This window comes from Triplophysa dalaica, chromosome 23 (genome assembly GCF_015846415.1).
Source record: "Triplophysa dalaica isolate WHDGS20190420 chromosome 23, ASM1584641v1, whole genome shotgun sequence".
In the NCBI taxonomy this organism is placed as follows: domain Eukaryota; kingdom Metazoa; phylum Chordata; class Actinopteri; order Cypriniformes; family Nemacheilidae; genus Triplophysa; species Triplophysa dalaica.
This window is the reverse complement of record NC_079564.1, coordinates 2,594,411-2,622,192: the sequence shown is the minus strand read 5'-3', so window position 1 is coordinate 2,622,192 and position 27,782 is coordinate 2,594,411. Positions and strand designations below refer to the sequence as shown.

Genomic DNA, 27,782 nt, shown 5'->3' with positions numbered 1-27,782 from the left:
TGGGAGGCATTGTCTCAAACGCTCCTCACACTTCAGTCCAATAAGAATGTGTCTGACATAAGTCACTGTGCGCCTATTGGCTAAGAAATACGAGGACGTGATGTGAAGGCTTTCTGTACAACCCCGTCTTCTCTCGCAGGTGGTGCATGTTCGGAAACAGCTCGCGATGTTCAGAACGAACTGAGACTGTCGTGTGGAACCAGCGTCATTTATTTACCCATTTGCGTGTTTCTTTTACGTTGACTTAACAATATGTGCCAACACGCGCACGTAGTGGTCGCGGGGCGTGTTTTTATTTCACGCAGGCCACTTTCTTCTGCTTAATGTGCAGTGCTGCATTGAGTGTGAATTACGGGCGCTATCTGTGTGTCTGCACTGAGAAAAAGAGAGAGAGAGACAATAAATGCTCGTGCACCGCAGAGCTTGAATGAAATCCGTCGTTAAACCTCTTCACATCTTTTTCTTTATTCGCAGGATCCCTCTCTTTTCACGTCCAAGCATCAACATCGGGGCTCGAAGCGCTCATGCCTTTTGTTTTAATTTGGGAGACTGCGGAGCCATTTGCACGACGATGATGATTCGCGACTGGACGGAGTTTAAAAAATGAGGAAGCATTTTTTTCTAAAGATACTAAAAAGATAGACGGGGAGGCCTCGTCGTTCCGCAGGCCCTGATCTGTGAAAGGGAGAAGAAAGGAAGACAAAAACACCCGAGCCCGATGAATAAAAACCGAGCGAAATGGAGCACGAGACACGCGCGTGGGGAAATATGGACCATATCAATAATAACGACGGCGGCGTGCGCGAGAACCAGATCGATCCGAACAAAATGAATCACTTCGCCTCCTGAGCATTTAAACTGACATTTTTTTATTTATTTACAATTTCGAGGAGAGGGGGTTCCCGTGTTGTTTTTTTGCTCGAGAGTTGCAACAGCGCCGAAGTTCCATGCAAGTTCTCCTCTCCGCTTTCCGTTGATTTCTTTGACCGTTTTCTTCGTTTCGGGGGGATTTGAGTTATTTTGGATCCTGGTCCATAGCGTTTATATTATTCAATGGAATTATGTTATCAGTTACCGGTTTTGCCTCTAGACAGGCCGGTTCCCAAACATGTTCTCAGCCGGAGGGGAGCCATCAGTTTCAGCTCCAGCTCCTCTTTATTCGGAGCCCCCGACCCGAGGCAGCTGTCACAGGTAAGACAAAACACATTCTTGGTCTCCTCACCTAGCGAGCTACTCGCATTTAACAATTTATAATTTTACGCGCTCTTATCCATTCGAACCGCGTATAGTGCGCAAAAACACGGTCTAGTCAGGCAGGTCTCGAGATTTCGAGACATTTGCGAATATTTTTCTTCACGTTTATCTGTTCTTGTGCGTGTTTAGGCTCTTGATGTGTTTACCTCAGAAGTTCCCAACTGTCAGACGTGACGAGAGCGCGTTATTTCCCCTAAGTTAATTATATGTTGTCGCTATCATACTGCGGTGTTGGCAACACAAAATATGTTTTGTTGTCCCTTTGGGCCGCTTGCTGACAGTCATTTCAGTATGTCAGTCTCCCCTCGAACACGCAACTTTGTTGGGGATTCTCTCGGGCAGCCCTCGTGCAACTTGTTACGCCATTGCGTGTAAAATTTGACGTCTGCTGTAACAAGCGCATTGATCTGGGGCTTTAAAGTGGCACCGCATCCCACTTCGACCATCTTTGCTCACTTCTCGAGCTTGTGTAACTGGCTTGTTTTGCACACAATATGAGCATTTCTAAAACTAAAGTGTTTAGTGTAAAATGATGAGCTGTAGTCACGTGCGTCCCAATTGTGTGCCGGTGCTTTATCTTTAATCAGAGATAATTGGTATCTTCAAGTCACAGAGATTGCTACCCACTGTACAAGATACACTTTGTAGTCTTACAGCAAGCTCACACAGTGGAAGATAACGTGCTAGTCTAGTGAAAGAGGCCCTGTTGGGCCTAGAATTGAAAATGTAGTCAGTCAATAATAAGGGTCATGTCACCAAGCAACTGCTTGTATTGGGAGTTAGATTAGATAACCCTTCTGTCCAGTGTATTGCCTCAACCTCTCTGCCCGTGATGCTATCAGAGATGCTATGCAAACACATGCAAACGTATTTGTGAGCTGCTTTTCTTGTCAAATTTGCTCGTGTTTTAAATTGTAGTGCACAAAAACAATGAGCGATATTGTAGGTCTGAATGTCAAAGTTTTGTCACTTTTGTTGGGAGTTTAACGCAGAATGCATTTGATGCATTGTTTCCATCTTTGCTTTGGCAAGCTTTGCGCAAAAAGCATTCATCCCTTATCTCTGTTTGTCATACTGCAAAGACAAACCGCTACAAACACCTACACAGTAAACAAACTGACTGAGTGTCTCCCAGTGAGCTCTCGCTAAAATCTACCGAAGCATTCCCTGGAATTTCGGCCGTGGGTGAAATGTGGGATAAACTCGGAGCGGCCCTTGGTCTTGACACATCAAGGCCTTTGTGTTCCCTTCATAAGGATGTAAAACATATTCGGGAATTTGCAATGAGCTTGTTGTTGGAAGCCACATAAACCAGTCTGTTCTCGGGTCACATTATGAAATCAGCTTTCAGCGCAGCCACCTAGAAACTAATGACATGACAGATTACAATTTATAGCAGACAGAGCTGTGTTTAGCCCCACTTTTAATCATGCTCACGTCGTCATTTCTAATCCGTTATTAAGTATATTTCTATGGAGTCATTCAGTCATAAATATACAATTTTTGGGATGCAGTGTGTCATTTTTGAGTCATCAAATAGGGCTACAAAATGGACATATTGTGACCCAGTCTGTGAGAAAGAGGCTAAAGTCTCAAAATGTAGTTGTGATGTAGTGTGCCATTCATTTCCCTATGATTTAGATGGTTGACTTGATCTTAATCAGTCAGTATTAAAGATTTCAATGTTATTTTTTTACAGAATGTTCATTACATAATGGTAGATAGTTTTATGTAGAAAACAGAGAATCATAAAAATGACTTTAGTTGGGTTTTCACAATGTGTGTATTTTTACAAATCAAAAAAGTTTTACCTGAAAGAAGATCATTTTTCACAATACATTGCAATGTGGTTGCTATGGGGTCCCGGGTGTTTTTAACACGTTGCTTGAATGTTGGCAGGGTGTTCTGGGTGGTTGCTTCATTGTTTCTGAACCAAAAAAGACCAACCCAATGTTTCTGTGTTAAGGCCTGTTCACACCAAGAATGAAAACTATGTAAGCTTCCAAATGATGGACAGTAACGTTGTGTTTATTCTAAGTTTGCATGCAGAATTTTTGCATTTTATATGTGTGAGCCCTTTAAATTGGAAAGGCTTTTGATTGGCTGTCAAATCGCTTAGAATAGAAATAACATGCACCCTCAATGCATCATATAACATTTGAGGCTTCATTTAGGCAGGACGAACATTAAAGCATGCAACAAGGTGGTTTAAACCAAAAAATTGGTGAAAGTTGCGATAGTCGGTGTCACCGGTGATATACAGTGTTCACCCGCCTACCGATTACATCACTTGTCCACCGCGGCACCGACTCCCACTGTCATTTGAATTTTATACCAATAAATCACTTGAGGCTAAAATACACTACAAGACTTTTGCTCAGATTTTGCCAAGATTTTCAGTCTGGACTTGTTGCAGAATGTCTGTTCCAGTCTGCAGATTTTATCAGTTAGTGTGTTTCTAGCTGAAACGTTCAAAAAGTCTGCAAGTGTATGATGTGTAGTTAAAAAAAAAAAATCTGTTCAGATTTTAAAGGTTTTATAGTGTATTCCAGGCATTTGTTTAGTCAAAGACCAGACTGCGCATCTAAACGCAGCTGCTGCATTCAGCGTAAGCGGAACAAGTGTCGCAGCAAAGATCAGCTTCAGGAGCTAGATTTTATTCATCATCTGAGGAGATGAAGTGCTGTCTGACAAGACAGTGGCGAAGGCATTTCTGGTAAAGAACATATTAGTATATGGAAGCACTTCCATTAGGATCTGGTTAAGTTTTAATTTTCTTTTTTGGCTTATTTTCAAAAGCCGGTTCTTTGCCATTTATTTTTCGTTTCGTATTCCTTTTTTATTATTTATTTATTTAACATAAACATCCATATTTATTTGTTGCACAACGTGTGCCGTGATTACTCGCTTTGTTATATAGGCAATTTATCTAACGTAAATGTTTTTTTTATTTTATTTTTCGTTTTTTTTTTTTTTTTTGCTCTGCCTGTGATTATTTGTTTTGTAAGGTCTGTGTTTAATATAAGCAAATGTCATTGTACTTTTTTGATAGTTTTGTGTGTTTTTATTAAGAAAGATATTGAAACCACAATTAATTCAAGCAATTGCCGTTCCTGTATTTTAAAACTGAAAGTAAAATGCGTCATGCACGGCGGCATCTTCGACCTCCCCACAGCAAACTGCTCACGCCCGGTGTCGCCGGTAAAACCGGGTGTTTTTACACATCGACTAACCGTTGGGAAAATGTCATCACCGCAACAACCCTAGTGAAAGTCTCAAAGTTAATTCAGGAACATTCAGAAGGTTATATGCACACTTTGCAGGCTCATAGAGGAAGAGCAATTAGCTTTTTGTAAACACAGATTTATTTGTTCCCGCAGCCATAAAACACAAGTGACCATTGGTTGCAATGCTGGTGTGGGTATAGTTGGCCCTGGCTGCTGTGTTTGTTGGAGTCAAGGCAGGCTAATCGTTGCAGAAGGAGGTAGTTAAGCATGTGCCTGGGCTCTGGGGGCATTGCTTTGGCCAGCTGCCAACATCACAGATGGCCAGGGTGTCTCTCTTTCTCTCATTCTTTCTATATCATTATTTTTCTCACTTTTTCGTGAAGATTAGTGTTCCTCTTATATAGATGTCCCACTGTCTTTCTGTTATCAGTCTGTTTGTGTTTCATATTTTTTTATGTTTTTAACTGGAACAATGTGTCCTATAATAATTTTCACACTGTTGAGGAAATCGATTTTTAGCTTCACTTGTTGTTTCAGCTCTTACGTGTAAAGTGAGAGTTCGCCCAAAAATAAAAAGTCTCTCATTATTTCTTCACCCTCTTGTCATTTCAAACATGTAAGACTTTATTTCTTCTGCAGAATACAAAAGAAGATATTTTGAAGATTTACCGAAGGTAACCGAACAGCAGCGGCACCTATTCACTCCAATTGAATTGACACAGAATCAATGCAGGTGAATGGGTGCCGTTGCTGTTCGGTTAACAGCATTCTTCTAAATTTCTTCTTTTGTGTTCTGCAGAGAAAGTAAAGTCATACACGTACTTGATGACAGAAGTTTCATTTTGGTTGAACTCTCACTTTAAGACTCCAGCCAAAGTCGTTTGATTTGGGAAAAAAAATCCAGCTGTACCTTTTTAATTTACTATTTAAACTTTTCACCCATCCCATAATAGTAGTTTTTGTTACTTTTAATTTTTGTCGTATTTTAATGGGATGTTCTTGATCAACTTTGCCAGCCATTAGTGAGTTTTGTTACTTGGAAGACTTTTCAGACTTTTTCTAAACATGTAATGTTGCCATTTATAATGAAGTTCCAGCTGTGAACTACAGTTAAGTAACAATTTGTTAATGCCAATATTAGGTCTGTCTACAAAAGATAAATGTAGCTCAACTGGGAGAGAATGGCCCGTAGGTTTAATTCCAGAGCCACTCCCATACTGATCAAATGTGTATCTCAAATAGCAACTTGTGTCTTTTCATATCTCAAAAAACATGCCAGCTTGATTTTCTTGAACTGTGCGGGCAGCTGTGCAGACCCTGTGAATGCTCCCGCTGTGTCTAGTGGCATCTCTCTTATTCCTGCACTCATGAATCCCACACTCCTTCATGTGCCGTATAACTTTACTGCGTCAACAGGTTATCAACAGCGTGATGTGTTTTTGCCACATAGACTGTGCAGTCCGTTCCAAGCACCATGTGAGGCATCATGACCGCTATATCTGCAGGCTCCTTCAGCATCCAGCATATGAGGACAAGGCCAGAGGTAGATGTTTGTGTAGCTGGAAGGCCTGTGTTTGTCAGAGGTCATATGAGCCCGTTTGGTGGCGCAGACGGCGCGAGGAGTGCTTTTTTCGATGGAGTTTGTTTATCTCACTCATGCGATAAGGTTTTTTGTGCCGTGTTGTTAGACTGACGTAGTTTCAGGATGTGGTAAGAATGTGGAGGGTGCTGTTCAGTTTTCAGTATTTCACAACTTGCTGCTGGTGTGTGTAAATGTGTGTAACCCTTACACTGCCAGGACTGCTCTTAAAACGCATTAACATTCAATGTGCATGCTTTAGTTTTGTAGAGTGGGTAGTTGCTTCTTGAGAAATGTTTGCCTTCATTTTTGCCGTTCAGGTCGTTGAGTCTAAAAGACGGATTTTGAATGCACTTATCAGAACGGCGGATCTGGCGAATTCATGTTTTCCATTCATTTACAACTGACGCAAACAAAATCTCCACCCTTGTTTACAGTTGAATATCTCCCGCTCAGAAAGTTGGTCTTTTTGCCGTCCTGATAACATTTCCATTACATGAGGGCTTCTGAGATGTTTGTTAAATCCATTTCGCAGTTTCGTTCTTCGATTGGATTGTTGGCGACTGCTGAATGTCACAATGTAACACTGATTCACTTCCTCTCACATTAATCCTTCTTGAATCACAAAAACGTCCATCAGCAAATTGTGCTAGCAGGAAAGCTACCGGATTTACCATTAAGAACACACAGTTCTGTTGCGCAACAGAGAAAGGAAGACTTTGTTTACAGGTATTGCAAGCTGCTTTTCTGCATTTCTGCATGCAGCGTAAAGACTGTATGAGTGTGCCACTCGATGTTCTAAGAATGTGCAACTGTGCTCAACGAACAAGTTTGTTTATGCGCCGACCAGTTCGACTCCATAACATGCGCTGTAAAAACAGCGTTTATGGCTTGGCAGTTACAGGAATGTGCAGTACAGTTATCCAGCATCTCGCAGCACGGTGCTATAACTCATGAGGACGCTCTGAATTTATGAGGCCTCTCCTCAGGCCTGTTCCTTTAATCGAGGCGAGCTTAGAAGTACAGCGTCAGATAAGATTTAATGGGAATTTGTGTAGCTTCCTCTTTTGTTTGCTCGTGAACGCGCTCTCATATTTTTACACATCTGCAATAAGACACAAGGAAGAAATAAGTTGGAGCTTGATTATAAATTCACCGTTTTCGCTTTAAGGGAAAACAAAAAAGGAGGGTACGCCGCGCAACCCTGCAGCACACCTGACGTGACCTTAAGCTGACGTGAATCTTTTTCTGTACTCTTGCGTAAAATTATTTGAGTACCTCAGGTAGACTCTTCATAAACTTTAGGGTCATGAGACCAATATCAGAACATCAAATATTCTCATGTTATGAATTTAACTTTTAATATACTTATTATTTCCTTTTGGCTTTTGTGACGAATAAACGTTTATAGGCAAAATTTCATAGCTGTCATTTTTTTCTTTTTGCATTAACATGCGTTCTTCTCTACTAGCTTACATAGAGGGCAGATTCAACTGTAGAAAAACCATTGGTAGGTTAACTTTAAGTGTAAACAACACTATTAAAAATTAAAGCTCTGTTTTTGTCTGTAATCGGACGTTACACTCTGCTGGACAGGCCCTTGGATCAGTACCAAATGCATCACTTGTTCGCTGCTGTAAATGTAAAATCTAAACCGATCCGAAAACTCACTCCGACTCCCCTCGTCACGTGTTGTCAGGGTTGTTTTGTTAGAACCCCGGCTTGGGATCTGAGAGCACGAGGTCAGGAACTGGAACCTCACTAGGACCACGTCACGCTCTCGATCATGACACTTCCTGTGTTTGACTCAGGAATTTGCAGCTGCGACGGTCCCTCTCACCATCACAGAGCTCTCAAATACAAATACGTAGGCCATCAGACACGTGACCCGGCATGCACCTCTCGTGCCATTAATCTCACAATTAGATGTCTGCCAGTAACTCTGTTCTGGGAGGAACATGCAAAGCGAAAAGGATGTTGGGACACAGTGGTGGGACTTTCCAGGGGTGTAAGGCCTAGTAAGGGTGTCACATAAAGACTGTGAACAGGGCTGCGTGACTTCGAAATGGTCTTTTGAGTTGTGAGAATAGTCTGGTTTCTGTGCCTTTGCTTTGCGGGGGTTTGGCTTGTCCAACTTGCCGTTCTGCTATTTTTGGAAATGCTTCTCCACAGATAGATGTGATGTCACAGCTGAGATAGGCCAACTTGGGTCTGGGAAAGGGAGCCTGTTTCACACCTGTTCATTAAACCAGCGCCACGCTTAAACCCAAAAATAAAAATCCTCTTGTTATATCCTCAAATTAGGATATTTTGAAGAATGTTGGTAACCGAACGACGGTGCCAATAGGTGCAGAGTCTGCCGACGTTGTTCGGTTACCAACTTTCTTCGAAATTTCTTATTTTGTGATCTGTGAAAGAAAGTCAAACAGGTTTAAAATGAAGGCGACTAAAAGAGGACAGACTTCTCATTTTTGGGTGAACTATCCCTTTAACGAAAACATTTAGACGATTGTGTCTCTACATTGTCTTTTTATGGTACATTTCCATAATATCTTTTGTTGACATCTGTGGGCTGAAATTTCAAATATATGATGCATTTTTAAGTGAAACGGGCTTCAGAATTTGGCGAGACCATAATAAAAAGTGTTTTTCTGTGTACGACACACAGTTGAAGGCGCAAAGGTTTGGAAAAATAAGCGCCTGGTGACATCATCCAAAAACGAATGCTTAAAGTGAAAAAATTGCAGACAGACGTTTGTTTTCGTTGGTAGTACACCGTGACTGATTCATGCACTGACGTCCAAAACTTCATAATAAGGAAGTAAATCGGCCAGTTCTTGCTGACGTATGGGCGGTGATATATTACTTCAATGGTAATGTGTTGTTAATTGTGTGATCTATTATTGTGCAAAAGTTGATGTTGTCAAAGTAGGGCAGTACAAGGAAAAACTGTAATCAATTCAAACAAACATATCATGTTTGCTCTCCCCAAAGCACTACAGTCATAATCTTTCATACAAACTTGAACCAGAATGGTATGAGATTCCTAACAAAAACCACAAATGTAAAATAAATACGCTTCCTGATAGCAAGCTCACAATTCGATTACAAGAACACTGCCGAGAAGTTGGCAGTGTTTTATTTAGAAAATTAAGCATGCAGTCTTCTCCGTACCGCTGATAAGACATGCTCCCCTCCCTCCAGCCCCTCCCACTACGTGCGTCAATGGCACTGCTGGTTTGGTTGGCTGTTGCTAGGCGGCTGTGTTTGAGTGTGTGTATGTGAGCGAGAGTACTCGAGAAATGGAAGAAAAGAAAAAGAGAGAGACATCTAGGCAGCTCGTGAAAAGAGTGTGTGTAAGACAGCTGCACTAAGCTCAGCGTGCATTCTGTCTGGGCCTTGAGCTTGTCTCTGGCTATCTACAATCACACATACACACACGTCCACAAATCCATACACCCACATTCTGACATACACTGTAACATCTGAATGCTATCTGAGACCTTGAGCATGATCCACAGGTTTTGCAAGGTCCAATGGGAATGGCTTTGTTTTGGTCTATAATTACAGTTTTCGTCAGATGGATTTTTTTCTAAGGAGGTTTCGTGGATTTTGAAGTTGGCTCTTATTGTGCGATACATTGAGATGGTAACTCTTTCCAGCAGTTCCCTGTCTGTTTTAGAGGGAAAACTTGGTTAATAGACCTGGACTGTTTGACTTGATGTTGGCATGTCAAGATCAGATGCATATTCTGACTTGAACAGTGTTTCCGCTAAGATTTTGTGAAACTGGCGATCGATGACGTCACACGATAATTAACATATTCGTAATGTCATCACGTCGTTTTTATACTGCGTTTAAGACTCCTCGGAAGTGGGATATCTCCCACCACAAACGCAAAATTAATGTCTGGATTTATTAACATTAAAAGTGTTTAGAAACATTAATGTTACTTCTGGGTTATAGTTCTGGTTATTTCTGGGTTGAAGTGGGAATTATCAATTTCCGAGAGCGCGTTACAAACTTTTTATTGTCCAATAAAGCCGTTGTAATTTACATATTTGCTGTTTCTGTTGTCAGTTCTATTTCAAAACAAAGACGCATCTGATAAAATCACTACACACCTTTAAGAGCAGAGATTTTGGATAAATTCTGTCAGACACAGCACATGCACAGTCTGTCTGTCTTTGTAACCATGCACGGTAAACTGAATATGCTGATTCCCCAGAGATACTCTTATTAAATGGAGATGGAACGGTCTGTACGGCTAACAAAACACATTGACAATTAAAAACTAGCATCTGGACTCCGTTCCGCTGAAGCCAAGGCATTAGCATTAGCCATTACACTTTTTTTTAACTAAAGGTTGTAGGCTTTCCATCTAGCGTCTTTGGCTTCTCCTTGCACTCTGCTGCTGATGAAATTTTCCCAATGAATTAACGTTTTTCCAAAAAGACGCTAGGCTAGGTTTGTCGTTGTACGCGTTGTCTGAACAAAATCCGTTAAAGGGGTCAGAAAAGTCGCTAAATCTAGTACGCAGAATGTAATACTGTGGACTCTGCTGTCAACATTCGTCGTGCTGTACGCGTACTGAAAGTTAGGGCGACCACAGAACCTCCTGATGATGAAAATCACGTCATGCAGGGGAACCACGATGCCAGCCCAACATCGTGATGGGTGTCCGCAATCGACAGTCGTAGCTAGATTCACATGTAATCTCCACCTTGAGATTTCTGGAGAATCGCATGACCAACACACTCTGTTTATTAAATATGCAAATATGGCTGCAAGTTTGGTTATGGCTTTTATTTAGAGTACTGATATGATGTGGGTATATGTAGTGTTTAAGACAGTTTAAAGGGATAGGCCACCTAAAAATGAAATTAGACATAATGGACAGTTGTACTAAATATTATCTCTTCTTTTGCGCTGATCGCGTTTGACCACTTTTCACGCCTAAGTCGAACTTCTAGTGGGAGACGGTGGTGTTGTGCCGTGTTACTTGCGAAGACTTTTGGTGAATCCATCCTTTTTCACACAATGCCTGAACCTGTTTTGCTTCCAAATATTGCATCAATAATTGGCTTATAGATCCACAATGTTGCGTAACCTGGGCAAATAGAGCCCTCAAAGCATTGGTAATATTTCTCACCATTGAAGTGGTCCCGGGATAACTGTAGAAAAATAAAACATGTTTTCGTTGGCAATTTGGACATCTAAATTTGATGTATGATGGTTATTATATAGTCAGGCCTCACAGGCTAACTTGAAAGTTGTATGGGCTCTTCCTAGGAATTGGCAGATGTGAACTTGAAAGGTTACGAATGAGTTGTGTTACTATAGTTCCCTTGAGGAAGGCACTTAACCTCAGGTGGTCCCAGTGGGACCGTTTCTACAGTCAGTGTAGTGCAAGTTTCTTTTGGGCAGAAACACTTTGACACCTTCGAACATAAATTTTGATTTCAAATTTTCAGCAACAGAAAATATAAGAATGCAGTAAGTAAGGAATTATGTACAGGCAAGCCAGTTGTTATGGCAGAAGTTAGCCATGTTAGTGTGATCCTCTTGAATCATTGTGTATCACACTGTAGGGACTTATTTTGCGATATCAGCTGGCTGCTTGTACATTTACCCCTCTTATTACACGGCTTCTTGGCACATGAGAGAAAACTGGACATGAAATGTGAATTTGAAATATTTTATTAGCTATATATTTAATTATATTTAAGATAATGTCATATTCTCTTAATAGGACTAAATCCTACAATTTCAGCACAGTTGAATTGCCCAATAGGACTTGTTGCCTTATGCAGGGGGAAGCAGTCAAGAATATGGATAGAGAAAAGGAGGTCTGAGGTTTCACTGGTTCGTTGGGTAGGTATCCTCTGTGTTTGAGCATACAAAATTATAGAATTACATTGCATACTTTTCCTTGCCATTATGAGAGAGACATCTCATAAATTGTGTCCCAATTTCATCACATTATCCTGAGTAGAGGTTGCCTTTTTTTGAGGTGCTGCTGATAATGCCGTTTGTATGGTTCCCATCAAGGCGACACATCGTCAGGTGTGCATCTCAGTCTCATTGGGTGTTTTGGTCCTTTACCACAAGACACCGCAGGCCCACCGCAGGTTGATCAGACCTGGGTGTGTGTCGCATTGTTGCAAGGTCATCTGGCAGGAGCATTGAGTAGCTATCACTGCAGCTCAAAGGCTATACATTTAATATAAATATGTCTTTTAAATATGTATGTCAAAGAAACCTGTCAAAATGATTTGCTGCATTTAGGATAATGTATGTTATTTGTTTTGAGAGGTTGTTATCTGGGAATATGAACATGGAAATGTCACGACTGGCAAATCCGAATCGAGCTTTCCAACGAGCCGTGTAATAAAGTTATAAAAGGCATAAATGCACAGGCTTATCTCTCGGTATTAATTTAAGATATGTTAATAAGCATCAACGTTTCTAAAATATCATACTAGACGCCGAAATTCCTTTTCTAGACACCTAGTAACGTTTACACAAACCCATTCATTTGCATTGCAAAAAAACAGCACGTCAAGCATGAGCAGGCATGAGATCATCTAAATAGTTTTCGTTGAACATGATGTCTCAGTGAGGTATTTAAGAAAGATCAGTGCATGACTCATAAAAGAATGAATTGTTTAACAAACTAGCTGGATGGGTTTAGGTGCCCGGTTCGCCTTCAGGGTAGTTTTTGAGGTAAACAGACACAATGGTGTTTCTGTCTCTCAAACATTTTGACTGGTTGTAATTGAAGTGAGAGGTTATCTTCTAAGAATCAAGTCTACGTTTTTGTGCCTTTTGTATTATGAAATATGTTGATTTTAATACAATGAAACATTCATATATTTCAATGATCTGGGTTTTTTTTTCTCTTTGTATTGTAGGGTTTGTGTTAGGGGTTAATTTTTTTATAAATACTTACAATTAAACATTATGTTTTATGTTTAATTTTAATGCATTTGATTAATTTAAAGTGTTTGAATATTTGCAAACTTTTATATTTTCTATTTCTACACGTTTCTATTTGTCACAGTGCTGGACGACTTGAAATGGGCTAAAATCGAATCTTCTTTTTAAAAAAAGTTTAACACATGATTTGTGAACTGTTAAATAAATGTAGATGTGAGCACTCTTCAAACATGATTTTTATTTATCAACATTGTTTTTGAAAGGAAGTCCTTAAGTATGTTTGTCTAATTGCTGGAGTAATTGTTTTAATGTTCCATTACCAAAATAATTATTTCAAGGGTTATTTTGGACTGCGCCCTTTTCCATCCGTTGTTCTTTAAATTCAGGGAATTGTTTAAAAAATAGAAAATTACAAATCAATCCACCTGAAATATCTTTGAACTGTCTGGACTAAGCTCTAATGTTATTTATTCATTTGTTTTTGGCCTTGCTGAAATCAGCAAAAGAGCAAAGACCATCACGCCTAGCTGGCGCACCGTCGGCCTTGTCCTCCAAGAAATTAAACTCCTCCGTACCCGCTCCGCGTGTCCGGCTGCGCTGGCGTTGCTTGCGTGCTCTGCCCATATGGGCACACCAGGGTGGTTTGTCATGACCCACTTAGCCCACTTGTAGAAATTACTCGCATGCAAAAACACAGAGTAATGTGTTGTAAACATTGAGCTTGTTGATACTAAAATACTGCTGCGGCGATACTGAATGACTCAGGGGTCGGTTTGCACAAGCAGGATGTTGGTTATTGCGGATTGAGGATGTCAAAATGCTGTATGAGGGTTAATGAAAGGTTTTTATGTTCTCACTAAAGTAACAAACTAAAATAAAAGTTGCTTACTGAACTACATTTATCAGTACTAATAACATTAGCTTGGCTGTTTTCAAAACATTGTTTTTTCCTACAGCGAGGTACTGATTAGTAGTGTAACTATACTCAATGTTACATTGCTGGTTTTGGTCACATTGTATTGTCAATATGTAATCTAAACTTTCTTAGAGCTTTGTGAAGAATTAATTTTGGCAAATATTCAGACAGCTGATAAAAAAATTTGAGTCCGTTCACATTTGTCCCATTTATAGCACAATAAATCTGCGAATGCTTGTTTATCATTTATAATTTAGCCATTTTAATTGTATTTATCTGTTTGATTGATATTTTTTGTAGCCTTTTTATCTTTATTTTGAGTTTTGCGTCTTTTTTGTGTTTAAGGGTTAATAAAAATGTCAGTAAAGTTTATAGATAGTATATTTCCATTATTTTTTCTTGTTTTTTTTTTAAGTGTAGTTTTTAAACCCTGGATGTACTTCATGTCTAAATATCATCCAATAACATAAATTCGAAATATTTATAAAATGTTTGGTTCCAAAATTAGATATTTAATTTTTTTTAAATCGTGTGTTTTATTATGTTACCATGTAAGAGTTATTATGGTTTAAATCAAAACAAACCAACCACAGTTTGATTGATATTAATTGGAATGCACAATGAAAAGGGAGTTATCTCATTTTGGAACCAAACTCTTCAGATATTTCCCTCTTATACAGTTCTGCTTTAATTGGTTACTTGTTATAGAGCTAACTACTGTTTGTATTTTTTTTTAAAGGTACTTGAAATTTCTGTTCTGTTCACAGCAAGTAGTTATCTGCCTTTCAGAATGCATGCTTGACATGCGGTTATATTATATACCATGACCAAATCACACCATCTTCCATCTTCTCTCTAGCTTTCATCTTCGATAAATGTGTGATTACGCTTGTGCATTGTGTCAAAATCCTCAGCAGCTTTCTGTAGCGTGCTTTTGCGAGTTTTACCGGACAGAGCCTGGAGGTGCGAGCTGTTAATGGATGAAAACCAAGTATGCAAATTGGTTCAGTCCATTGACGTCAGAGCCTGAATTGTGTGCCATCTGGGGACGCCCTGACCGGCCGTCTAAAGGCGTGCTGAAGTGCTCGTCTTTGTGTGGCTCCTTTTAGAATACGTGGACGTATCTTGTGCTTTTTGGATGAGCTTTCCAGATAGATGCATGTATTTTCACATCTGCATGCATGTGCGTTATACATGCACAAACGCTTAAGTCAAATAACAGAACAAGAGGCTCACGTATTGATTTCTGAACATTTCTTCCCTCTCACAAAGCATTAAACAAGCTCTCCATGCTGTTCTCTAGTGTTCACACTGTTCTCTGTGCAAGTAGTGCTTGTGACATCCAAAAAATAAGCTTTTGCTGCCTTAATTACCGAAACTGTGTGTTCGGCACAGAGAGGCCTCTTTCGAGTGCCGTGATCAAGTGCTAGCTCCGCCCGCTGCCCCTGGATGGGCCAATCACGTGTACTGAACATCTCGAGTAGCGGTGCGCGTGTCTGTTCTTGAATCAATCTTCCAATAGCCCAGCACGAATGACTAATGGACAGGAGAGCAGATTACACAGGAAAGATGATGCTCTGTTAATTCAGTGAAGCTGGATTCACTGCATCTGTTTCCTTCTGCTGATGGAAAATTGCTGTGGTGTGTTTTGGATTGCAGTAGGGATGAGCTAAAGTTCAACCACCAGTGTGTGTGTTTCAGCCAATTATTTATATGACTAAAAAACTATTAATCATTAAAGATTAATAGGCAAGATGTGTGAGGTTAGCTGGTTGATCAAAGTCTTACTTTTTCTTGTGCGTTTTTTCCTCCTTTCATTTATCTTTATTTACAAGAATGCTTAGAGATGGTATTGTATGCTAATTGTTAGGGATGTAAGGATTCACTGTGAGCCTGTTGAAAATCGATTATAATATGTGACGATTCAACCCGGTTAAGATGTTATTTGAATAGCAATACATGTTTTGAACAGCAAGGGAAAGCCAACTCGGATAACATGGATATGCTTATATTTTTATGTAAAAAATAATAAAAGCACAGGCAAAGTCTTAGTTTGTTTATATTAAAGAGGCTTTCTGTATTCATTTTTTTTATTTGATATGGAATTTGTTTTAAAATTTGCAGTTTAGTTTTGTTGTTTGACATAAAATATATTTTTATTTTACAAAGAAATGTGCAGCATTTGAGAAATAATATAAGGGCAGTTGTTCATTTCAAATTTGTCTCAACTCATTTTGTAAAAATAAACCATGAATACATCGTATCGTGAGATCAGAATTGACTGCGTACTACGTACAGTAGCCTACTAGTTTTGTGGTGAACAGTTAATCTTTGCATTACGAAAAAAGTAATGGGGTGGTTTCCTGGAAACGGTTTAGACTAGGTCTAATTAGGCCTTAGTTTAATTAAGAGATTCACAAGTAGGCATGTAACGATTCACCGTGAGCTGGTTGAAAAACGATTATAATATGTGACGATTCAAACCAGTTGAGATGTTATTTGAATCGAAATGCATGTTTTGAACAGCAGGGTCTGCTGTGTCTACTGCGAACTTGGAAAATGTTGATATTTCTTAAACGTAAAAGATCCAAGAAAAGCAGACAGACAAACTCTTAGTTTTTTTATTAAAGAGGCTTTTTACATTTTTACTTGTAAAATCGTGAATATCGTGAATCACTACATCCCTATTAATAGGTAGTTTTAACAAACATCTTTTACAAAAAAACATTACTTGTGTTCATTTTGAACAAAACGGTGTGACTGATTTATTTTAAGTTATCCTTGTCCAGAAAACTAAATATCTAAATATATATTCCATTTAGCTCCATTTCTGTTTAAGAGGCTAAACGATTAATCCTGATTAATCGCATCAAGACTACAAGTTTGTTTACATAATAATATGCGTTTGAGCACTGTGCATATTGATTTTGTATTTATAAACACAAATACACATATACTGTTATATAAGCACAAACTTTTATTCTGGATGCGGTTAATCGCGAGTAATCATTGAGCCCTTATTTCTACATAAAACATGTGCTTTTGTAGATCCAATCAACTTACAGTAGAAAAACACGCCACACCCTTTATTTTCTGTTACATTTAGAAATACATCTCAATACTTCATTTGATCACAACTTCCGGTTCATGCTTTGATATTTCTATTTCTCACTTTTCAGAGTTTGAACACTTTTCGGACGAATCCGCAGTCCTAATATCAAAAATGTTTATGATATTGTTGGTTGAGGTTTATTTGAATATAGACTGCTGAGTATTTGGTTTGTATATGAGCTTTTCCCGCATGTTTGAGTAAATGCAAATTCTAACGCTCATCTGCCTCTCTTCCCCCGCAGAGACGCGGAGCAATCTCCTATGACAGCTCTGATCAGACCGCTCTGTATATTCGCATGCTAGGTAAGCACCATCTTCCCTGTCTGATGCACGCACGCACACTCACAGCCTGTAAACAAACTCAAACCTTAGCACATCGTACAATAGATTGAGAAACAGAGAGGGGTTAGAGAGCCTCTTCCATCAGTCAAAAAGCATATGATAATCTCCTCATTACATTCCCAGCTTAAGTCATTCCTCACATGGGAATCGCTTAGCATTTCCCCGAATTTTATTTTGATTTAATAGGCATCAAACCCCGAGCAGTTCTTATAGCTGACCCCCGGGACTTCATTTCTGGTTTAAGCTGTGGCCCTTTGACTTGATAGGACAGCACAGAAAGATCAAGGGGCCTGCCGTATAAACGTTTGATGCATCCACTCCGTCCTGTATTTATCTGACAGGTGATTTTGTGTAAGGTTAAAGGTTTATGTTAACTATTCGCTACCTTGGAATTTAAGGTTGTTTCTGCATTCTGAGATTCAAAGTTTTTGCTGTCCATTTGACTGGAACTTTTTTTGTTTTCTAAACAAAATCTCAAAATGTTTACAACCTAAATAAAACATCACATCATGTAAATAAATTGTCACAGAATAAGAATATGTGAAATAAGAAGACCCTTATGTAATTCCAAGGTGACGAATTCACAAATGATAATCCTTTTATTAATTATAATAATCCTCTTATTTTCAAGATGATAGATTCTCCCTGACATGGTTAATATTAATACATTTTAACCACTGTTGAATACAATCTAAAAAGATGACATATTGTAGCGTTACTTAAAACTATTTAGTGGTATAGAAGACCAATTTTTGCGTAATAATCAGAATAGGATCGCAATATTATCATATTGTGACTCAGAAATGTGACCCAGTCTGCGAAACCCTGGTTATTGTCCTTTTTTGTGATTTACTGTTTTTCTACATACATTATTCTACATATTGTAATAGTGTACATACTGTAACAAAATGGTCAAATCTTGATATCTCTCATATTGACAGAGTATATTTATGTCAAAGATTGAAATCATTGTTGGTCTTTTATAAAATCTTACAAATCTGAAGGTGTCCGAGACCTCCGGAAGCTGGGAGATAAAATGACAAGTGTACGAATTTGCCCAAAAAATTTATTGGATGCTTTTAGTCACAACATATACCCACATTTACCCACATATTTAATTTTAGGGTTTGAAAGGGGTTATTATTATTCTAAAATGTGATAAAAAAAATAATAAGAATGCGATCCCAGAGTTTTGACAGGTTGTGTATTTCTATCATTTTTATTAGATTTGGCGACTTTAGCCTGGATTTCGCAGACCAATCGTTTCTCCTTTGTAAAACCTACTGTTTTATACATCAGACCCCTGATGTGTGCTATAAAAGATTTAACCTCACTATGCCATTGTTCCACACGTCTAAATGAAATCAGATTGACCTGATCAGATCACAATCAGACCAGTTCATCACGTCCAACTTTTAATCACTGAATTCCTCTAAGAGAACCAGCTGCTGACTCGGCCTCAATCACCAGAACATTCAGAATAACCTCAATTGCTACACACATTCAATAACATCACTTCCTCAAGCATGTAGCCAACAATCCAGTAAAAGAGCTAACCCTGACCTAATATTTGATCGTAATTTCTTGTTTTGTTCTGTCTTTAAGCTGTGACAAACAAAATCAAAACCTCATTCGTGTTTACACCAGGTATGAACCAACACATCTCACCAGGAGAGACAAACGCTCACTCGCTTTCACAACCTTTCCCTTTAATAACTCTTCCACACCATCTTCTGACAGATCTGCGTCACTGGGCACAGTCTAATCAGTTTTTCACATAAAAACAATCCTCTGATAATATTGATGGGTCAGGTGAGACGTCTGAGCTGTGTTAGAAGGTTGCGTAGGTTAGCGTAAAGCCACAGCGGTCATTGAGAACGCTCTTTTGGTTCCATTGGACATGGCTCTTGCTTTCTCGCGGCTTCTCTTCTGCATGTTGGAATAGCTTCCGTCTTTCTTTCTTTTTTTTGATGTCTGATTCGCCTGTTGCATGCGACGTGGTGCCTACCTTCGGTCCAAATCTGATTGCTGTTGTTTTGTTTCGTTTAAAGGGGTCATATGATGCGAATACGTGTTTTTTAAAGTGTCGGAACAGAAGAGGCATTCTATCTTAAAGCGAATGCTCACCAAGACCTGTCTGAAATGCCTCGTGTAACCACACCCCCACACATCCACGTCAGTTCATGATACGAGTTGACTAAAGCCTAATGAACATTTAGTCCGAACTTTCCGCATGTCAAAAAATAAATATGACCTCACGTTGTGTCAATCACATTTACACACTGCCTCCGATATTTTTGTCCGTCATAATAATGTTTTTTTTGCGTTTTCCGCATCCGTAGCAATCATTTTGAAGGGGCTTTTTTAACAATTAGAGACACCACAAACGAGCGCCAAATACGAAAAAAGTCAGCATAGTATCTCCGATTGCATTGCAATAGGCAAAAAAATTATGGTCCTACATTTTAAACATTCTAAGCTCGCCATTTCCCGACACAGAAAAATACAGACCGAGCTAGGATTACCACAAAAATTAACAAAACACACCGACACAAATTAACCGTAGTTCTTACATGATGTCGAGTTTGTTTTCACAAAAGCAGGCACTCGCTGCTTACGGAGAAGAATACGAGCTTCCCACATCTTTCAGTGCACACCAGCAATAACACTACTTGCGCCATTCGAAGAATTTACGTTCTTATTTGTAAGCAGCTTATTTTATTCGTCATTTCTTTTGTTGGCCTACATGGTCTTAAATAAGCGCTGGATTATTGTTTCAGCACACATGAAAATTGATTATTTATGCAAGAAATGTTTACTATGCATTATTTAATAATAATTTATTTGTCAGTTAACAGTCATAGTATTTTCTTTTTTTAAATAAACGTAGCCTGCTTTCAGGCTCAGATAAATGTATATAAATATTTATCGGTCAATATATCGGTCATCGGTTTCTAAATGTAAAGAATTATCGGTTATCGCTATCGGCCAAAATTATCATATTGGTGCATCCCTAGAAAAACACATAAGAAAATTTGGGACTGTATGCGCAACGTCCTTAAAACCGCAAAATGTATACGCAAGGTGGGCGTACCTGTCAATACAATTGCTCAGGAAGCTGATGTAACAAATACGGTAAGAGGCGTTACATTTCCCTCACATCTTTGCAGTATTCGACCAATCACTACGCACTGGTTAACTGGCCAATCAGTAAAAAAATGTGCGCGTTTCAGAGAAGCGGGGCAAAGAGGCTTGCGCATACATGCACGGTATGTTTTTCAACATTAAATTCTGTATAGACATTGTACTACATTTAAAACAAACGCTAATATTCGTTTTAGCTGTGTCATATGACCCCTTTATTACTTATGTCTGTCTTTTTTTGGTTTATTTGAATAGTGTGTTAACGTCATTGTAATTCACAGTTTTGGTATTTTGATAGGGGCTTGTGTAATATTCAAACAGCTGTTTTCAAGTAAGTAAATAAGCTGGTCAGAGGCTGTTTTTTCTTTTGATTTTTGTTTATTGACCCACTATTGACGCATTTACTGCACATGAACTCCAATCAGTACTGACTGACATGTTGGAGGCTGCCATGACTCGGTTAAAGTTGCGCTCCCCCCTTCCTCTTTTCCCCTCCATGCAAATGCATACACACACATGGCCAGAGATTGATGAAAAGGCCCATTGAATGACTTCCAACAGATGTGACTTTAGAGCTTTGGCAAGCCTCGTCGAAGTCCCTTTGGTTTCCTCTCCATTCTGTCCTGGGCTGAAGCACAAGCTTGTCTTTCTTCCATGCGTCCTCCTGTGCCGCTAGCCGTCTGAATACTAATGCATAAATCCCCCTGGCATGGCAGTGCATGGTGCCCCCCCTTCATTCCATTGGCTGTACGTGTTTAAGTGTCTCTGTCCCTCGTTGTCTGACCCGTTACCCCGCTGCGAGTATGAGCGTACGCGCTTCCTAACAAATGTCTTGAGGACCTGTGTTTTGATGCCTTCTAGGAGATGTGAGAGTGAGAAGTCAGGTTGGCTTTGAACCAGAACGAAGAGGCTCGCACCCGTACCTGGGCGTCGATTTCCGCACGTTGCACTGTGAGTATTTAAAAAGTGACTTACACGTCCCTCTATATGGATGAGGAAAGATCACAACGGGTGTTTTTGTTTTTCTCACAATTAGTTTGTTCTGAATTCAGAGCTCTTAGCACGGAATGAATTAGAACCCCAAAAGTCAAATTATGAACTGGACCAAAGACAATACCATAAAGTTCCAATTGGAAACAATAAAGTCAGACCCGTTTATGTATAATACTACTTATTATAAGTACTACTTATGGTTTATTACTACAACATGCGAGTTGATGGATTTCTTTTATTTAAGTAGCTTTTTACTAATAAACCCACTGCTACTGTTGATATGCCAACATATAAAAGCTATGGTCTGTTTTGAGTTGCACGTTTATTGCTAAAATGTATCGTCTCCAACCACATATTCAAGGCGCAGTGTTTGAAATTTAGCGGCATCTAGTGGTGAGGTTATGAGTTGCAACCAACGGCTCACTCTACCGCTCACCTCTCCCTTTCGAAGCACTACGGTAGCAGACACGGAACTAAAATCAAATTATATACAAAACCCTTTTTCGAAAGTCTTATAGAGTGTGTTGAATTAGTTTAATTAAATCAAATCCTAATGCAGTTTACATGGCATTTTTACCCCTCTGTTGTGGTCTACTGCTTTTGTTCTTCTAACCAAATTATACAAACACTCTTCCCATAGTCTTTTTTAAGTAGATTTAACAAAATTGTTCTCTAAAAGGATTTTGACATATGGAGCTGTTTTGTTGTGGTTTGTCGCCTTAGTATACTTACCCAAATATTTCATTTAATCAAATGACAGAAAACCCTTTTCCCAAGTCTGTCCCCTTTGTGTATGCTTTGTATTATACAGATCCATACTCTTAAATACAGTTTATTGCTCTTTTGTTGTGGTGAAACAAAACTCTGTTTTGGAGACTTTTTACACAGCTCTCGTCTTTTGTGCTCCAGTCAGACGTGACCTCTCGCAGGGTGCCTGTGACAACAATCAAACCCATATAAAAACATAAAAACGGCTATGCTTTAGAATCCGTCAAAATCCATTGGCTCCATTTTGTTTCATATTACAGTATGTTTTCATGTCCTCGTTTTCATGTGTTTGTGCAGCCCGTGCTGAGTCAGCAGGGTCGATCCCGGCGCGGAGAATCCGGAGGCTTTTTAGTTTCCAGCGACACCTGCTTTCGTCACGTCTAGTACGAGGAACGCCACACCTCAACCCCCTCCACATCCTGGACGAGGACTATTGTGGACAGGCCAGGGTTCGCAGCTATGCATTATTAAAAATCCTCAATGCATAATTATTTACGTTATCATGTCATTACTGTTTGCTCAAAATATTTTTTTTATCTTTCCTCTTTTTTTTCACAGTGCATGCTTGACAAGGTTGGAAGCTGGAATTTTGACATATTCCTCTTTGATAGACTTACGAATGGTAAATATTTAGATTTTACTTAACTTTGTAGTGTCTATACCTCTGTGTATGTTTTATCTGTAGAAATTGGCTAAATCTGCTAAATTATTACATAAGATATATATACAGAAAAATTTAAGCCATGTGTGGTTCATAATTAGTTGAGGTCAACAGTGCCACCTGCTGGTTAAAATATGATATCGCTCGTCCTCATTCCTTCTTATCCTTTTTCTTCTTTTTAAGGAAACAGTCTCGTCTTCTTGACATTTCATCTGCTGAACCAGTACGGCCTCATCGAACTCTTCCAGCTAGACATGGTTAAACTGCGTCAGTTTTTAGGTAAGCAAAATAACCGCTTGTCTGTGATAATACTATGAAGTTTGCTGAATAGCTGTCATTGGACATTGTGTTCTGGTTTTTAGTTTTGGTTCAGGAAGACTACCACAATCAGAACCCTTATCACAATGCAGTCCATGCTGCCGATGTGACCCAAGCCATGCACTGTTACCTGAAAGAACCCAAGGTAAGACAGTCTCCCAAGGTTTCCATGAACTCAACTGTTGTTGAATATAACTCTGTTCCTAATGCATATTGGTTGCTACGCTTTTTGAGAATAGTGCTTTGAATTCCTATTTTACTCACCCCCATGTCATCCAAGATGTTTATGTATTTGTTTCTTTAGTTGAAAAGAAATGAAAGTTTTTGATGAAAACATTCCTGGATTTTTCTCTATATAGTGGACTTCAATGGACTCCAAATGGTTGAATGCAAAATGACAGATTCAGTGCAGCTTCAAAGGGCTTTAAAAGATACCAGACGATGAATAAAGGTCTAATCTAGTGAACCGATCGGTCATTTAAAAAAAAAAAATGTATATGCTTTATAAACAGAAATGCTTGTCTTGCTCTGTTCTGCGAAGTAATAAGTAGTTATGTTTAAAACTTCAACTTGTAAACACTGACTCTGTACTTCCGCCTACGTAAAGCGTGACCTATTTAACGTAATTACATATTTTGTGAAGTCATGAACGCCCATCCCAGAACAGATCAAGGCAAGCATTTCTGTTTATAAAGCATATAGATTTTTTTTTTTTAAATGACCGATCGTTTCACTAGATAAAACCCTAATTCATCGTCTGGAATCATTTAAACCCCTTGAAAGATGCACTGAAACTGTCATTTTGACCTTCAACCGTTTGAAATCCATTGGAGTCCACTATATGGAGAATCATCCTGGAATATTTTCATCAAAAACCTTCATTTCTTTTCGACTAAACAGTTGAAGATTTTGACACATCTTGGATGAGATGGGGGTGAGTAAATTATCATGAAAATGTATTTAACTATTTTACTACCGTTTCCATGATTTGAAACCCATTGTAAATGAAAGCTTGTGTCTGGATGTTATATATATTTACATGAACATTCACTTCTTTCATTACAAAACAAGGATTTCAATCTCCAAAGCGCATTAACATTTTGCAATTAAAACAACTGAAATGTAAAACCTGGGTGCTTGTGATAAAGGGTGATGATGAGTCATTCACTACTTGCACACTAAACACTGTCTTTGCATCCGTCTCGCAGCTTGCGGAGTCCCTCACGTCATGCGACATCCTCTTAGGGTTGCTGGCAGCGGCCACACATGATCTGGACCACCCTGGAGTCAACCAGCCTTTCCTCATCAAAACCAACCATTACCTTGCAGCTTTGTACCGGGTTAGCTTACCATCCAATGAGATTAAAGCACATCATTAATTACATTATCCTCTTTACGTTTTAAGTTAGCCAGGGTGTTTGTAAATAAGTCAAAGTTACTTAACACCGACCGTTGTTTTGTGGCTCTGTAGAATACCTCAGTTCTGGAAAACCACCACTGGAGGTCTGCAGTGGGTCTGCTGAGAGAAACTGAACTCTTCTCCCATCTGTCTGCGGAGGACAGGTTAGTGTCTGCTTTGTTAATGGTCTAGTAATCCACACACTGAAGAATTGTTTGCTGTTCTCGTCGAGTTGATCCATCGGTGTTGACATGTTGTTGAGATATTATTGCACTATTGTTAATCTGCGATTTTTCGGGCGTCTCTGACAGTCTGAATATGGAGCGGCAGCTGGGATCACTGATTCTGGCCACGGATATCAGCAGACAGAATGATTACCTGTCCCGATTCAGGACTCACCTGGATGAGAACAACCTGTGTTTGGGAAACGCTTCTCACCGGCATTTCATTATGCAGGTGGGAATTTGGAAGTCAGAATGAATGAAAATAAAACTTGTATTATACTACAAATGTGATTTATTTTGCTAGCATTCCTGTTAGTGAATATGAAATAAAATACAATTGGGATTTAGTTTTCTGCTGTATTTTGACAGATTCGTATTTGAAATGTACTTTATATTATAATAATATTATAATATATTACATTATATTTATTTGGCTTAAATATTAATTTAAGTTTCGAATAAAAAGCTATGTTATATAAAAATGAAGTTCTATTTTAGAGTATAATATAATAATTAATAATACATCATTTTATATTGCTTAAATTTAAATCCTCCTTTAAATTGACTGTAAACAGACAGATCTGAGCACTAATTGTAATCCATGTTAATAACATCATTTCGTATTACTTCTTGCATGTCTCGTGACGAAACACACATACGACAACTAGTGACGAGACGCTAGCTTTTTTCAGTTTTCATTTTTGGTTGAACTATCCCTTAAACCAAGTTTGGATTCTTGTGGTTGTTTTAATTTCCAAGTTTAAGAAAAGACACACATCCATTAATCTGCACATGATCATGTGTTCCAGATGGCATTGAAGTGTGCAGATATCTGTAACCCCTGCCGACCATGGGAGCTCAGCAAACAGTGGAGCGAGAAGGTTACAGAAGAATTCTTCCACCAAGGTGCCCGATACGATCATGACCGTGACGTTGTTTGTTTGATCCACTGTTCCAAACTTAATCTCTGTATCTCCACATCAGGTGACGTTGAAAAGAAGCATAAACTTGAAGTCAGTCCACTGTGTGACAGAGAAGCCAACACCCTAGCCAGTGTTCAAATCGGTAAGATCGTCACGTTTTTATCTACACGCTCCGGGTATACTATCCCTGCATTGTAGTAGAAATGCTTAGAAAGTGGTTGGAATGTAACGTTTGTTCCCGGTCACCAGGTTTCATGACCTACGTGGTGGAGCCTCTATTCGCAGAGTGGGCGCGTTTTTCAGACACGCGGCTCTCTCAAACCATGCTCGGCCACTTGGGTCTGAACAAAGCCAGCTGGAGCGCCACGGAGCCGGAGGCGTCGGGAAGCTCAGAGGAGGGGGAATCCGAGCCGGCCCGAGCCACCGAACCGCCCAGTTCCAGATCTTTATCTCAGGGAGGCCAAGAGTCATGACACCCCAAAGGTCACATGGGGAGAACACCTCTAACTGCCCTCAGCCAAACATCTAAAGTCACATTTGAGTTGCTCACCGCTCATCCTGAACCAACCACTGATGATTCGATTCCTTTTCTGTTCTTTGGTCGATGTAATTTATTTAATTTTAAACTCCCATTTACCCTTCGACATAGAGCAATACATAGATACCTCATTTGGCTACTGCTGCGATATTTTTTTTCTCTTTTAATTATTGTGACTTATTTATTTAACCTTATGTGGTTTTTTGGGCGTTACTAATTCAGCTTTGAGAGAAACTGCAAGGGAATGTGGGGTGGGATGGAAGCCCCCCTCCTATGGCTTAAAAGTGCCATTTCGAGACAATTGCTCTGAACGTGATTTGAAACGGAGTGTTTAGAGGTGAAATTTTTACAACTGCCCCAAGAGACGGTGTGTCTTTGCGTGAGTGCGTGAAAGTGCCAGTGCTTCTGCAAATCAATCTTCCTCCTCGTGTACAAAAACACAAATGTGAAGAGCCCAGTCCTTTGCTGCCTCTGAAGACTGTTTACACACGTTGTTTTCAAAATGAATCATGTTAGTTCTGTGATTTTTGCCTTTTAAGCACAGATGTGAAGAACCACTTGTATATTTTTCGCAACCTACTGCTGATGATCAACAAAAATCCGGTGGCCTGCAACTCTTTCGGCGTGACGCATCAGATGCCATACCAATGCCATTCGTGCCCCATCGCATCTCCCCTCTCGTCCCCGGGACACAGGCATTACAGACAATGCCTTTGTGTTGAAGGAACATCACCCCCAAAAGGTGGCAAAATGTAGTAGAGATGAACCCTTTTGACCACAGAAGAATCGAGTCACGTGACGTGTGGCCGAACGGACCGTCGGTGGATTCTGCTCAGGGTTTCATCGACCTACGTATCGAGAGAAAACAAGGAAGGAAAGGTGCCTTTTATAGGTAGCCCCACCCCCCTAACCCTGCCTCTCTCCATATTTTGTATAGAAGATAACAACTTCTCAGAATGTCTCAAAGCCACTCGTCTCTTCAGAAGACTGCTACACAATGCCTTAAAACTATGCACAAAGCTAAGTGACCAAACCAGCTGTCATTTTTCATTTTAAACTTCATTTAGTGCACTGTCTGACCTTTTTCCTTTTCGTCGTGGAGAACTTTTTTTATATGTGGATTGGTTTCATGATTTGATTTTTAACATTTGAACATTCCATTTGTTTGTGTATCGTTTTGGATTATGTACAGAATGGACAGTTTATTGTGCTTCTCTTGGCATTTAGAGAAGAGGTGCTTTATTTTAAGTGGTTTGTATTTTCGTTGTAAGTGCTGTAAGACTGTTGATTTAAAGAAAAAAACTGTTTACAGTTTGCTGTAACAGCCATTTGGGGAGATGACATTGTGTCAAGCCATTTTGTAAAGGCTTTGCCGTATAGTCTTTTGATACATGTTGCAGTTGCATTTTCGATGAATAAAACTTAACAAAATGTTTCACTATTGAA

At 39.3% G+C, this 27,782-nt stretch overlaps 1 protein-coding gene across 7 annotated transcripts; it reads left to right on the top strand.

The window, feature by feature from the left end:
- The first annotated feature begins 122 nt into the window (after positions 1-122).
- pde7a (phosphodiesterase 7A) lies at positions 123-27,782 on the top strand. 7 transcript variants are annotated; one of them, XM_056738114.1, is made up of 15 exons: positions 123-1,191; positions 17,269-17,329; positions 18,974-19,015; positions 20,811-20,843; positions 21,374-21,463; positions 22,571-22,722; positions 22,832-22,895; positions 23,118-23,213; positions 23,297-23,397; positions 24,461-24,592; positions 24,724-24,815; positions 24,963-25,107; positions 25,685-25,781; positions 25,860-25,940; positions 26,048-27,782. In XM_056738114.1, the coding sequence occupies exons 1-15, from the start codon at positions 1,054-1,056 to the stop codon at positions 26,269-26,271; spliced, it is 1,548 nt and encodes a 515-aa protein (XP_056594092.1). In that variant the 5' UTR covers positions 123-1,053; the 3' UTR covers positions 26,272-27,782. The 7 variants fall into 7 exon arrangements, with proteins under 7 accessions (XP_056594092.1, XP_056594095.1, XP_056594094.1 ...); XM_056738117.1 differs by lacking the exon at positions 18,974-19,015; XM_056738116.1 differs by lacking the exon at positions 20,811-20,843 and having other exon boundaries at positions 21,377-21,463.

Excerpts from the sequence above, each read along its gene's own strand:
- pde7a (XM_056738114.1), top strand. The coding sequence starts at position 1,054 with ATGGAATTATGTTATCAGTTACCGGTTTTGCCTCTAGACAGGCCGGTT. Across the intron at positions 1,192-17,268 it reads ACCCGAGGCAGCTGTCACAG|AGACGCGGAGCAATCTCCTA; the intron begins GTAAGACAAAAC and ends CTTCCCCCGCAG. Across the intron at positions 20,844-21,373 it reads ATTCAAACAGCTGTTTTCAA|GAGATGTGAGAGTGAGAAGT; the intron begins GTAAGTAAATAA and ends GATGCCTTCTAG.